Genomic DNA, 14,831 nt, shown 5'->3' on the forward strand with positions numbered 1-14,831 from the left:
TGCCATTAGTTCAGCATCAAGAATCATCCATATTTGATGTGTTGTTATACATTTGCTGCAAAATGATAAATACATAAAATAGTTTGTTACAAATAACATGCTAGAAAGTTTAATTTTACCACAATTTACAAAAACCCATTTTGGCTAAGTCAGCTTGAGAAAAATGATTGCTCATTTCCCAAATACACTTGAACAGCAGGCTAGCACACTGCTATGGTTCATAAGGACTATATAAAAACAATTCACATTGATTTTACTTTACCTAAAAATTATCCCAAAATTTTCAAAACAAATAGAGCATAAAGAATTGCATCTGCTGGCTTGGAGCTTCAGGAGATTGTTATCTAGATATTAAGTATCTTCATACATGAGTATATCTCTACAGACATCGTTGACGCATGCGCATCTGCAGAGTGAAGCTTACTGAAAAATCCTGGGTTGCTGCCCTCAGAGTAAGTACTGCTGGGGACTACGCTCACTTGTTACTTGGTAAATTCCCTTTTTGTTCTGCATGCCTTAGGGAACAAGCATGTATATACAGTTTTTCAGATTATATTATAAATGCTGTGATAAAGAGAGTCAACTGGCCTAAATTTAAGATGTCTGCATTACACAAGTGCTTTTAGTTATAGCTGGCTCTGTGCTAATACTGAGAACAGCAAAGGGAAAAGCTGACACACAGCCGTCACATGACAACTCTGCACAAAACGTCCTTTGGCTCAATATTTACTCTTATATCTCAAGTTTCTAATGTTACTGTCAAGATACTAGATGAGGGGAAAAGAAAAATAAAAACCCCACATCACAGCCAGCAGGATCAAATTTATTTTTTCATGAAAGGCTCTGCACGCTCATCTAAAAGAAAAAGCTTCCTTCACTGAAAGAAATTAAAAAACAAAAATAGACTGCTCTTAGAAATTTGGTCCTTCCAGGTATACCTCTTGTGACTGGCCCGCAGTCACGAGCATAAAGGCCAGCCTGGTGGTAAAGTTTGCACTAAAAAAGAGCTTGCAGAAGAGCTTAAGTTACTATGTCTAGTTATTAACAGTCTACCACTAACCAGGATCAGTGTGGGAACAAGATCTGGTAATCAATGGGCTCACAAATCAAAGGACAATTCAGTAAGTTACTATCCGATTTCCCTTTCAAATAGACTGAGAAAAAAAACAATTAAGATTTCTTGGCCGGAGGCCTGTTCTTTATGGCAACAGCGAGACTGTTGACGGCAGCAAATATCCAGTAGCAAAGGCCATCTAATCATTTTGTCACTTTTTTTTTTTTTTTTAAAGCGTTTTCTTCAACTGCTGAGGTATATGGACTGTAGAGCAACATTTCCCCAGAAGACATTTATTTCCCCAGCTACCACAGTCTAAAGCTACACTGGAGTGGTCAATTTATTCAAACTATTAAATACTTAGCAAAATGTATATAATTCATCCATTAAAAAAAAAAAAAAAAAAAGAACAAAAGGACGAAAAACTTGCACTCTAAGAGAAGGATCAGGTTTGGTTCTTTTTCTTCTTGACACTTAGGACTTCGGTAAATCTGACTGCTGGAAACGGTTTAGCTTCTCTGGATTATTTGATGCCATTTGAGAAAAGTCACGAAAAATGTCCTGATAAATTTCATCTCCTAAATAGGAAAAAAAAAAAGAAAGAAAAAAAAAAGAAAGAAAAAAAATAAGTTTCAAGCATTTATGATGGTTAACATCATACATCACAGAACAAATGCCTCAATGTGCTACCAATTAATTACTTAACAACATTTGCATTCAAACAAGGACTGCTTACAGATGGAATGGCGCTGATGGGGACTCTTTGAGACTGTTTAATTGCATGCACATTCTGGAGAAGCAAATTAAACAAAGCCAGACTATACCTGACAGTACCTCAAAGGCAGCCACACAGAGGAAAGTTCAAAGTTAGAAAGGAAAATGCAAGCAGTGTAAAGCAATGTAAAAGAAAAATGTTTATTAGCTACTAAAGAATAAAATATCTGTTTCTGAAAGGAAGTGCTGAGCAGGGGTCTCTTCATGAAAGTAGAATTACAACATAAATAAGGATTTACTTGAGGCAGGGGCAGAAGTCTTACAACACAACTCTCCATGAAAGCAATGGTTAGCAAACCATAGCATAAAAAACCACCCTATATAATTGGGAAATTAATGTTAATAAATTATTTTTGTCTGCTGCTTTAGCATTTTTTTTTAAACACACATTTCTGGACATTCATTATAGCTGCAGGTTTTCTCTATAAACACAGTGACAATCTTAAACATTTTCAAGTTTCCTGCCTTTACCGTTCGCTCTACATTTAAGCACGGCCTGGCTGTTAGCACGGATCCATCCCAAAAGGAGAGTGCCCAGCACATTCCCCTGGCCTCCTTCCCTCCCATGGACATTCCTACACAGCAAGGTGCATCCGGGAGTGATGAGTTGCTGAATCACTGCCATTTTCTACCATTCCAACATGGACACAAGCACCTGATTCCTCTAGGCTGCTTAAATCTGCAGCCTTGAGTTCAGGTTTCATTTAAAAGCATTAATTACACTGTACTGACTTGAAGGGGAATTAAATACATAATAGACATTTTGTCATCCAATTTGGAAAGACGCAGCTGTCCAAATGTGATTGTCTTGTTCCCAAGAACAAAGCTGCACTCCTGTTCCTTGCTGACAGTTTGATTAACACTGTGGCAAAGCCAACACAACAACACAAAGATCTCTCCCATCACATACATTGAGCATGATAAAGATTTTTTTCCAATAGAATGGTACAGAAACTAAATGTAATATAATATTGCACTGCTTAAGTCTTTTAATAAAATGTTCATTGAAATTAATATGATAATAAAAAACTGTACGGAAAAAAAATTTGTTTTCCAAAATAATTTCATTATTCAGCTATTTTTAATGTACATTTCCAGTACCAAAACTATTACCTTTTTAGGCATTTGAGATAAATTTGCAAACACTTTCAGAAATAACAATGGACTTTCCAAACGTGTTCGACATAGCATTATGGTTTATATTAAAAAATATATTTAACATAGATTTTTTTCTCGGTTTTTAATAGATAAATAAACTGAAAACTACACTACTTGAACCTTTCTTCTACTGCATTTTCCTTTTGATTCTCGGGCTCACTTTCTATTATGTTCTTGAGATGAAACAGGCACACACACAATATTTTCACAACTTCCAATAATTGCTTGCACTGGGAGATAAGCACAGAATGAAAAGTTGTGAACATTCAAAGTAGCTGTGTAAAGCACAAACCAGAATCAAACTTATATAATGCAAGCAATTACGCTTTTAATACAGAATTGGGTTCCACTGGTGAGCTAGTACTATAGTTAAAGTTGTTGTATTTGGCTCTTTCAAATAAACTTGATAGAAAAAAGTTATTTCTGCAACATATATCTGTGGCTCTATTTTTGGCTATATGATGATAACAAAAATATTACATACAAAAATATTAAATAAAGTGCCCCTTGCCTGTAATGCTGCCTTAAAATATTTAATACTGTAAACCCTATTTCAAAATCTTAAAAGTTTACTTCTGGAAATTTGCTTTCCAAGCAAGATTTTCCCTAAAGTGCAGTTTTTATATACAAAAATACTATAGCACTGCTTTACCATTTAACACCAGAGTAACTTAAAAGGCACAAGTTATACATTCAAGAAGACATAGGAGGAAAGAGTAGCAATACTAACGTCAGATAGTTAGCAGACATACCATAGCACCAGAAGGTGAGCACTCAAGTTTACACAAGAAATAGTACCATAGCACATATGGCTTCAACAACCAGAAATGCACATTTTTTCAAACAAGCTAGTTTCAGCTAGCTCCCTTCTTTCTGAGAATATGTTGGAAGACATATTTCAAAGCTTTCAAAGTAATATATACATTCCCTCAATAGCTCAAACCCACAGGGTATCTTTAAATCAGAAATGTTAATGCCATTAGTTATACTATAGTTCAACAACAGCACTCTGAAGTAGATAAGGATGTGGGTCACTTTACCTCAATGACAACAAACTTGCATCAATATTTACCCTTGAAGAGCTTCCACCTAGCATATAGTCATCTTCAAAAATCCTTATTTTCTTCTAAAATTGTAATTTCAGAAAAGAGGAGTGATAAAATAAGGGTAGTGAAGATATTTTGACAGGCAACTGCTGTGAAATAGACCTTCCTTCTTGCTAACCAGCTGAAGATACTACATGCCATGACAGCAGCGAGGCTTGCAATTTTAAGCAGCATTTCTGCCATGCCTCACAGACATGAATCCCAACTTTCAAAGCAACTTCAAGCCAGGAATGGAGGAGAGCAGCTAAGGCCACCAGCAGATGCAGCGAGCGGTCCCGGTGGGAACACCGCGCCACGGCCTGCGCTCTGTGTTGAGGGCTCCGCTGATCCTCCCTCGGCTCTGGGGAAGCCCCGGCCCTTGTGCGGGCTCTGCTCGCCAGGGCCCATTTACAAGGACCAGAGATTCTCACAGGATCTGCCTGTACAATATCCACAATAAATTACATCCTTGTATCAATGATAGTCTCCAAGCTCTAATGTAATTTAAACTGATAAAAAACACGCAGCAAGATATTTTAAAATCAAAGCCTCAGCTAGCGTTTTGATTCATCTACCTGTCTGAAGCAGCTGTCTAAAAAGTCTTTTAAACAAGATGTCAGGGAAAACATTCTTCCCCGCACATCCCAACTCCTCCAGTCTAAACACACATTCATGTTTCTGTTTAAATAATGCCTGTATTATTATGAATGAAAATAAAGGAAAACCTTTTAACATTCAGTAACAAATTTTGGATTTTTGCACATACTACACAATTTCTAATTTCTCATACTTTTAGATATGTGACATGTCAATTAAAATGATTCATTACATTAATTTATTATTTTTGCACAAAGCTTTTGAATTAAAATACCTCCCTCCCTCAAAAGAAATGCATTGTACTGTTTGAAACTGGTAAGTGTTATCTCTTGAAAACTAAAATCAAAAGTAATATATTGGTATTTGTAACCTTTAGTCTGTCAGTGATGAATTACACTTTACAATCAGGGAAGAGCATTACATTCAAAATGGTCATAAAAATAGGCAATAGACTGAGATCTGTGGTATGCAGCACTTTGAGGAGGGAATTCCTCTTCATTTAAGCTCACAAACCAGTGTTTGCTTGTTAATTATCTGTTGCTTCACAGAGAAATTACTCAAATGGCTGTCTAGAGTACTTCTGTTTTAATTCAAATGACTTGAGTTTTGTTTAAAGATCAATTCAAAAAATCTTTCCTTCAGGAGAACCTTTGTCATACCATGAATTTGGTTTACTTTATAGAGTTCATCTGAGATATTGGCATGAGACTCAACCTTGCAGCTTGTGGATAACCCAGTCCCAATGTGGTAAAGGATATAAGCAAACAAGCTTCATAAATAGATGGAAAACGCATGAGGGCTCCTCAGGAGGGAGCCCAGAGTACTCAGCACCATGAAAGATCAAGCCTTGAAAAGGGAAGGTTTTGCTTTCACTACTGCCAGTTACTACATGCTTTTAGCTAAAACTTCATCATCTACGTTATTGATGTTTGCATGAGCTTAGACTCAGTCCTTTAGAAGTATACCATAATAGAAGAAATGGCTTGAATAAATAGCACACTAGAACATGACATAAATTGAGACCAAGTGCTCAAGAATAAGTTGTACACATTCATTAGGTGGAATTTGTTACTTTCTTCTAAAAATTGGGTTAAGTGTTTGCCAATTTTGTACAAAAATACGTATATTGTTTGATGTTATTCATTTCAGAAATAAAATATGAAAAATAAATTTTGAAGAAATACTCGATTTCTATTTCTGCCTATTGTTTTAAATAACTGTTGTGCAGTGTGCAAGTTTGGGGCTCGTTTTGTTTGATTTTTTAAAAGTCCGCAGAAAAAAAATATGATATCCTGTAATAAGAAACTCCTTGACTGTTGCTGAGCAACCAAGGTTAAAAGGCTGCTATCAAATAACATCAGGTAAATCCTAACACGGCATGAACTTCAGTGGAATGTCAATAGTAGAAAACTCTAAAGAGCTAACAGCAAACCAGACCGGTAATGTAGGTACTAACATACATGACTACAGTTATGTTTTTTAAACACTCCTTTCAGGTACTCTGAATAATCTGAGACAGTACAACAGTGAATTTCAACATTGCTTGAACACGTATATGCTGTTTATAAAAAACATTTTGTATGATGCTACTTTAAATTTTGCTCCAAAACTAAGAATCTAATTGTAAACTGATAAATTCCTGAATACATTTCTTATACTGCATCTCAGTATGGTTATTAGTAGAGTATTGACCTGGCTGTCCATACAGTCCTTCTGATTCACGCATTTCTTCATTCATCCTTGCTAAACGCAACCTGTGGTTTAGAAAACAAAAGGATATCATGTTTAAGGCACTGAAAGGGAGTGCAATCCAAAAACTACAGTTTGTTTCTCAATCTCATTAGCGAGGTCAACTATTGAAAGGCACCCACTTCAATTTTCTTTTATTGCTCTCTGTGCTTCTATGCAGAAGAATTTTGCCATGACTTACATATTAAACTTGAAAGCAGAATAGGAAAACCTATTACCTAGTTAAAAGCAAAGTAAGTGACTTACAATGTTACAATATCTGCATTTGCAGCTTCTACAGCTATACTCAACGGATCTTTCCCATCTTCATCAGTAGCATGCTGGTTTGCTCCTCGTTTCAGGAATAAACACACTTGTCTGTTTAGAAAAAGCATTGAAGAATAATTTCCAGATCAACAAAAGAAAACAAGAGCAATTGAACAAACAAACTAGATGCAGTATGTTCAGCTTAAACTATTAAAAGTCTCTTGAACAGGTCACAGAAGCACCATGTCAGTAGTGCTGCATTAACATGGCACTAAGAAAAATCTACAGTTATTTAATCCACATTAAAAGAACAGGTAAGATGTCAAATCATGCTGGGACAAAGAGGAATTAAACCATTTAACAGCAGGCTTCGACTTTCCTGTGTCATCTCAGACTGCAGAACCATAAGACCTCATCCATTTTACCATCAGGGAAGAGAGTCAGTGAGCAGGATGCATCGATACAGCACAGAATCCTGAAAAGCTGATGTCCATTACACCAGTGGAGACTGATTCCATATTTTTTCTGTGCTACTGCCATTATTCATTTATACAGAGAGGGCATACTGACAGAGTTTACCTCTTCACAAGTCTCAAGCTGTCAACTAACACTTGTCAGAATTCAGACATGCAAAGAGTCTTGGCACTGCAAATCCTATTATTACATTTTCATTTGTATCCCGTTGGCACACAGGACTTTCAGAATTCATCGTTCCAATAGTCAAGATGTGTACATTTTGTACATAGTACAATTTGAAATGATACACTTGGTAAAAGACCAGAGAAGTAAACCAGAAACAGCCCTGGTCCTCATTCACCACCTATTTCTCCTACCTGCTTCTCATTCTCTAAAAACTAAAATGCATGTCACATCTGCACTAGAAGATCACAGTATTTCTAAGCATTATTAAATACATGTTTTTACAAAATGGATTTAATTGTTTATAAGAGTGTTTTGCTAGATAAGGCTGCTGACTTAAAATGTTATTTTCTTGTTCATCAAAAAAAGTTAAGAAAAATCTGGATTATATGAAATATCTTAAAAGGTCCATGTATCTGGGGATTTGAAGGAGTCTCAAATTAACTCCCAGAGCAAATCTGGACATTTACAAGTTCTGGAACAGTAATTACCCAGTGTGTCCTAGAAGCGTGGCATGGTGCAGGGGTCCTCTTCCTTTCACATCCCTGTTGTTCACATTGGCACCATTCTGCAGCAGGAATTCGCAAGTAACCAAAGAACCCTGTGGAATGAAAGCAGAGAAACAACTTAGCGCCAAATCGCTAGAAACAGAGCCAAATCTTGTTCTATCTTCTCACTGTGCCCTGTGGTAAAGGAAATGAAAGGGACCTGCCTCTAATCTTAAAACACTGCTAGGTTATATAACCCCAAATAAAACATTCACACACACACACACACAAAAAAAAAAAGCTCAGAAACAATTTTGAGAGAACTTTGTAAAGACAACTCCACTGTCCCATGACCTTTCACTAGTGAACAGTGATAGGGAATCTCCGTATTATTCTGTTTCCCGTCTCCTCTTCCCCATTAGTGGCCGTGCTGCAGATCACGCACCCCCCGCACGGCCTGGATGAGCGGCGTCGCTTTGTTCTCTTCTACGTTGACCCAGTTCACTTCAGCTCCATGGGCCAAAGCTTCCGCCATATTGGGAAGGTTCTTCTCAAAGGCTGCTCGATAAAGCTGCAGTCCTGGATTGAACTGTTTGGAATCACACAGCACTGAAGGCTCTTGCTTGTCTGCCTCTGAAAGGGAAAATAAACATATATACGTGCACACACACATATATGTATAAGTAAGCGTGCGTGTGTGTATGCACGTGTGTGTAAAAAAAACTTATCTAATTCTTGCTTTTGCCAAGCATCCTCCTAGAATTCGGACTGAAATTATCACTTCTCCGGCATGAGGTAGCTCAGACTTTGCAGAACACAATATTCTGCACTGCTGCCCCTGTCTGCCAAAGTAAGTCAAAGACACCTTTAGCTCTACTCCAGCAGTCAGGCACAGACACTTCACAAAGTTACTACTGCCCAGTAAGATCATCATCTTCATGTTAGTGGTACTCATCAATATCCTTCACCCAAGCTCTAATCACTTCTCAGAAATGAGACAATCAAGTAATATGTTTTATCCTATACAACAAGGCTATAAAAATAAATATCAACTATTAAAAAAAATGAGTCATTCAAATGTATCTTTATTTGCAACAGCATCAAACACCTGAATATAAGTAAGCTAATACTGTTGTGAAAGGCCATTTTAATTGAAATATACTTCCATCACATACCGATTACTTCCTAGGAATATAATCTTTTTGACTAAAGAATGATCTTTTTCAGTTCAACACAAGTTAAACAGACTGAAGTCTGATGTAGTAACTTTTATATAAACTTTCCTTAATTGCAGCATCCCAAAAGGACTTCTACAATGCACTCAAAATATCCAAGCCACATGCAACTTGCCTAGAAACCACAACTGTAAAGTACTGGATCTAACACGTACCTCAGAAAAGCCCTTAAAAAAAAAAAAAAAAAGGCACATGCCTGCTTTATAAATAAGTGTTTTGGATATTTTGATAGCAGTGAACAAGCCATGCTTAATACATCTGTCAGTCTAGAATGGTAATACGAGATATTAAATAATTCCATCAATTTGTAGAAATTTGCATAAAGATAAGTAGCATTTAAAGAGGTGGTAAATTGAATAGAAAGGCAGAAATCAGAAGAAAATTAAGCAAGATAGTAGGTTTTGAGATACTTGAACAATCTGTAACTCAACAGGAACTCCATCTCCAAGGATTCAGCTATTCATAAAGAAATATATTTCTATGGAAGTTCATCTGCATCAAAATGCAGCATTGCCCTATATGTTAAAAACAAAGGTACAGCTGAGTACCTTCTGACAGAAAAATGGATGTATTCTTTGAACTAATTTAGATCAATCGTGTATTCTGTTATTCTTTCTACCAAGCTTGAAAGAAAGTTTACTCAAGGAACTACCATGCTTGTTAAAGTGATGTTTCAATCAGGATGACACATGAGCTGTATCACTAAGTTCTAATCTACTTGCTGTCAGAGAGAAGTGATTAAACCTTCATTTGAAATGCAAAGCCCAACACACCTGGTTCATACAAACTGTTAGCTGATATAGTAGAGGCAAGGTGTTCCCTGCTGTCATCAGCACTCTGATGGATCCCACTGTCACTGCTTCTTACTGTTTGGGGAAGAAATGGTAATTACTATGCAGACTATAAGCTATCTACTCTTCACAAATACCATGATAATAAAGCAAGCTCTTATACTTGGTCCTGAATTTATCATTATTTTTCAATGACTCAATATTCTTAACATTTCCGTAGAAGCTCTGAAATTACACATTCAACCATAACATTTTTAACAAAAATAAATTTCACAAAGATTAAGAAGGTAAAGGATCAGGATAAGTAAAAAAGCTTAAGTTATTTCATGAGAACACTAAGCAATGCAGTAGCCTGGAGACAATGGATTAAAGGCAGGGAGATGGCCACAACACACAATGGATCACCAGTGCAAACACTGAACACGCCATAGCCATAGTACTTACTACTACGTAGTTTTGAAGAGGTATCAAAGTAGGAGAAGAGTGAATCTAGTTCATCAGGACAGAACAGAGACTCCCGCCTCGCCTCGTCGCTACTTACAGCAACCGCTGGGACATGCAAGTTAGCAAAGCACAAAGCAGGCAGTAAGGAAGGGATAGGCCAGGAAAGAACGTCATTGGAAAAAATTAAAAGGATGAAAATACGAGGAAAGAAGGTGGTTAATATGTTTCTGAATGATAAGCACCCCCACTTCACAAACTCTTCCCACCTAAAATAGTGCACATCCCTGAACAAGTCAAAAGTTGCCATTTTTTCTCCCACGCTTCTGAACTAGGCTACAACCCATTAGGAGAGGGTTCTAATTTACCTGTGTGAGGCAGCATATCAGTAAAGACAGAAAATCACTTTAAAAGAGAACATGTTTACTTTATCTAACAAGAGAAGCACCTAAATACCTTTGTGGGACATTGAACCTTGTTCACCTGACAAAAGGGATTTTTCAGTGCCACTCTGCCTTTTCTCCTCTTGACTTTGAGGCAAAGCTTTTGTTCCGGATTCAAGCAGAGGTACTGGTGCAAGCTGCTTCTCTACGAACCTCCTTTCCACATATTTTGCCTTGATGTATGCCTCTCTCTCTTGCCTGTCATACACAAAAATCCCAGGAGTTAGCAAGCTATCATTTTATTCTATTCATTCTTATAAGCACGGCCATTTCATATAAAGCCAGTTAGAAAACCTCTGTAGCTTGACATTGCACATAAGACACTCTTACAGCACATTTTCAGAAAAAGGAAGATTGCTTTGTCTCACTTCTTGGACTCTTGATCAAGTTTTGCATAAACTTCAAAATAAAAGTATTTTAAGTTTATATGCAGTGTATACACAGTCCTTCCAGCTGGAAAACTTTTGAAAGTAATGCAAAAGAAATTAGCATTAGTTACTCTACCTTATTTCTTGGTACTAATCATTTATAAAGGAATTTCATCTTGTTAAAAATCAACTAATATAGAATATATACAGATTCTTAGGTAAATGTAAATTACAATATTTGGTAATGAAATATCAGGGCGACATAACAATCAAAGCCCTGGGGACACCCAGCCACCAACAGCATAATCTATTTCAAATACTTTTCTCATAACCCCCAAGTACCATTGACAGACACATATGCAACAGTAGGGATTAATGAAAGGGATTGTAATGATGCTACAACAGAAATGGCTGTAAAGCATTTGTCCCTGGCAGGAACATCTAGCAAGTCTCCTGCCCCTGCCAGCAGAAAGTTGCTGTAAAGCAACAGAGCTCATGTGTAAGGCAGGATGAAGATGGGGAGAAGAAAGCACTCTGAGGATCCAGGAACAGAAGCTGAGCTCAAGAACAACTGCAAACAAAAAGTCAAGACAACCACAGACTCCTTCCAGGAGCACCTCTGAGACCAGGCAGAGCTGGCTGAGAGGGTACTAAGCAGACGGCAAAGTAGGAATCAGCATGTCCACACTGGTGAGAGAGCAGGACGCCAGGGAAAGAAGTATCTTTTGATTGAAAGCTGGAAGTAAGACCTGAAAAAGGAGGAGTGAATGAGACAAGCAGAGAGGGGCCAAGAGAAGCAACAGAGGTAACACAAACCCACTAAAGGTTAATTAGAGAAGACAGAGATCTCGGGTGATCAGCGCACAAAAGAGTAAAGAAAAGGAATCCTAAAGATAGTTAAGTGGCAGCACATTTTAAAGCTGGAGGCTCAAGGAGGCAGCAAGGAAAAGAATAGTATGAATTATGGCTAAACTACTATTAAAAGTAAAATCACCCAGATTAAGAGTCATGGTCTGAGACTGCCACAACCAAATCCAAGAACATGGTAGATTGTGGACCCTGGTATGAGTCAAGAAAGAACCTGTAAAGCCAAAGAGAAGTTAATGTGGAACACACAGGTAGTGCCATGTTTGCAGCATGAGATAACAACAAACAGACAAAGAATTTATGCAGGCCTTGCTTGAGAGACTAGATGCACTTCTGCAAGAACGAGAAAAAAAGGGAAAGACAAGAGGTAGCAGCAGCACTGGTAGAAACCAACTGAAATTTCAGAATCATTAAGATGGGGACATGGGTCACTGGATAGACATGGGAAAAGAGCAAGTGAAAAAGGCTAGTGGAGATGTGACATAAGCCAAAGGAAGGCAGTTACAAATGACAGCATCAGCTGGAGAGCAAGGGAGAGATGAAGCTGGAGTGAAAAGTTCAGATACATGCCAGGAACATGTCAAGGTAAATCCAAAGTGAAGTAGAAAAATACATGTGAAGAAAGGCACATTTCAGAGAAGCAGGTAAGGGAAGGATAAAAGTGGAAAGGAAAGATGCAGAGTTAGATCATGAGAACTGCCATTAGAGCAGAGAGCTGGCTTATTTGAGCAAAGAACTTATAAATGACCAGAGGAATGCTCCATGAGTTAATCATACAGTATTTGAAAGACATAACTCAGAAACAGTGGTACAGAACAAGACAAAGATCAGTTATTCAAAATGGATAAATTGGGTTTTATTTTATTAAAGGATGATGCAAATTGCTTAAATTAATATTTTTAACATAAGGAAAAGATAAACAAATGAAATCAAAGTAAATCCTACCTTTGGCTTCCAGCCTGTGGCTTCTTCACTCCCACTTTTTCCAACCTTGCTTCATATATTCTATTTATAACATCATTTCCTAATTCACACATAAGCTATGAAGCAAAAATAAATAAATTCAAACAATTATATACAGTTGTTTGCTTATCTGTGACTCTGCCTATTTTTACACCTCAATATTTTTCACTAGTAAGAGTTCACTGACAAAACTAAACATAAGTGTTACATGAAAATAAAACTAGCTTTTACTAATAGCAGTTGTCATCCCACCTAGCAAGAGAAAATTCATTAAATTCTATTGCTATCTTAATCAGAGGAAATTTGTCTATTAAACTTGTTGTGTCTATAGAAAATGCTCAGAAGGAAACAGCCTGTGCATAATTCTTTAAAGAGAATTCAGCACAAACAGCCCAGTTTACCACTGGCAATGACAGAGTTCCTGCTTCCAATACGCAGGTACAATGTTCAGCGCTGCCATTTGCAAAAGCTAGGCAGGACAGGTTTTCTCTTGCAATATGGGTAATCCAAGCTCAAAGCCACAGAAAATAAACATCCCTACTTATATCATCTTTCTGTTGTTGAAAATAGAGAATATACTATCACTGCTGCTAGAAAAAGCAGCTTTGCATGAACTGTTAAACTGCACAAATGCACACATGCTCCAGTTACTACTTCTGTATTTAACAACATAATCTGATTTTCCAGCCATGTTTCCAAACAGTATTTTTGCACACACATAGCAAATGATAGCAATTGCAAAAAAATAAAAAGTTTTAAAAGCCAGATAAGTCTACAAAATCAAGACCCCACTCTAAGACTTGGCATCCAAATTTTCCAAGTATGATCCTTCTTTCCTTTAAAAAAAGTATTTCAAGTTTTTCCAGCTTATTACATTATTGGTCTAGAAAGAGATTTCAGTTTTTAAATGTCAAAAATATCACATGAAACTTACTGCTTCAGCTTCAAATACATAGATAAACACACACACACATTTTCTCCTCAGAAGCGCTAATTATACTATAGGTTTGAATGTAAGTTTTTCTGCATCAAGGTTTCTGATGTCCTGGATGTAGATGCGCAGTATAAATACCTCCCATTTCAAAGGTATTATCATACCTTTAGAAGTTCAGGTTCCCATGAATCCAGTGTTAAAGATCTTACTTTTGAGAAGTGGACTCCTAGGCTCCTAATCAGCATAGAAAGAAATATTAGTTCATAGCTGCATGTGATGTCATATTTCAGACAGCTTTATACAGAAAGAGCCACTACTTTAATTCTGCTTAAAAATAAGCATCTTTAATCTTGTTTCTGTGCACATTTAGGGAGGCAAGTACTACATTTCCTAATTAAGACAACGCATAAGTCAGATTTTCGAAGAGCTCACCAACCTGTGTATACCAGAGCACTCGATGCACAACGTGATCCCTAGGTTGATGCTGGCCCAGCGAGGATCTGCCGAGCCGCAGTCACAGCAGGCAGCGTTACCAGGAATGCACTGAACCCGCTGCAGAGCACTCTCTCCCTTTAACAACTTCTCTTTTGTCTCACTGCCAGATTCTAGACTTCCAGTAGATGGAGATGATTTCTTTTCCTGTTTCTAAAAACAAAACAAAAAATACAAAGAGAAAGAGGGAGAGAGTGCGCATGAAACTGACTAAATTAAAAAAATAAAGATCCAACAGATCTGTGTCCTGGAACCCAAGAAAAGAAACTTTTGCATTTAAAGCCTAGGAAAATCACAGAACTGAAAAGGTCCTTAGTTTCTTATTGGAACTGAACATAACAGTATCCACTGATCTTATGAGTTTGAACTACACTACGGAAAATCATATCAACATTAGTAAGATGAAATGGGAAGAGAAAACACTAGCCTTTAAGATTTCATTGCATTTCCAAGAGCAGACTAGCAACTGATTCTTTTTTCAACCCGCCTTTAGAGGAGGGTTGTTGT

General features: G+C 37.2%; 1 protein-coding gene across 3 annotated transcripts in view; it reads right to left on the reverse strand.

Moving 5' to 3' along the window:
• Positions 1 to 1,319: 1,319 nt before the first annotated feature.
• ACAP2 (ArfGAP with coiled-coil, ankyrin repeat and PH domains 2) overlaps positions 1,320 to 14,831 on the reverse strand; it is a 59,124-nt gene continuing 45,612 nt past the window's right edge. Inside the window, exons 14-24 of one of the 3 annotated variants that reach the window (XM_088525548.1) lie at positions 14,269 to 14,477; positions 13,997 to 14,066; positions 12,881 to 12,975; positions 10,741 to 10,898; positions 10,261 to 10,365; positions 9,799 to 9,891; positions 8,236 to 8,423; positions 7,794 to 7,903; positions 6,664 to 6,774; positions 6,361 to 6,422; positions 1,320 to 1,632 (exon numbers count right to left, since the gene is read on the reverse strand). In XM_088525548.1, coding sequence (XP_088381674.1) covers positions 1,529 to 1,632; positions 6,361 to 6,422; positions 6,664 to 6,774; positions 7,794 to 7,903; positions 8,236 to 8,423; positions 9,799 to 9,891; positions 10,261 to 10,365; positions 10,741 to 10,898; positions 12,881 to 12,975; positions 13,997 to 14,066; positions 14,269 to 14,477 — 1,305 coding nt within the window. In that variant the 3' untranslated portion in view covers positions 1,320 to 1,528. Of the gene's footprint in view, positions 1,633 to 6,360; positions 6,423 to 6,663; positions 6,775 to 7,793; positions 7,904 to 8,235; positions 8,424 to 9,798; positions 9,892 to 10,260; positions 10,366 to 10,731; positions 10,899 to 12,880; positions 12,976 to 13,996; positions 14,067 to 14,268; positions 14,478 to 14,831 lie in introns of all 3 variants that reach the window. The other 2 variants (XM_088525550.1, XM_088525549.1) reach the window with 2 other exon arrangements.

The sequence above is a fragment of the Tinamus guttatus genome, unplaced genomic scaffold (genome assembly GCF_059628265.1).
Source record: "Tinamus guttatus ecotype Peru unplaced genomic scaffold, ASM5962826v1 Tinamus_guttatus_pri_ptg000227l, whole genome shotgun sequence".
Classification (NCBI taxonomy): domain Eukaryota; kingdom Metazoa; phylum Chordata; class Aves; order Tinamiformes; family Tinamidae; genus Tinamus; species Tinamus guttatus.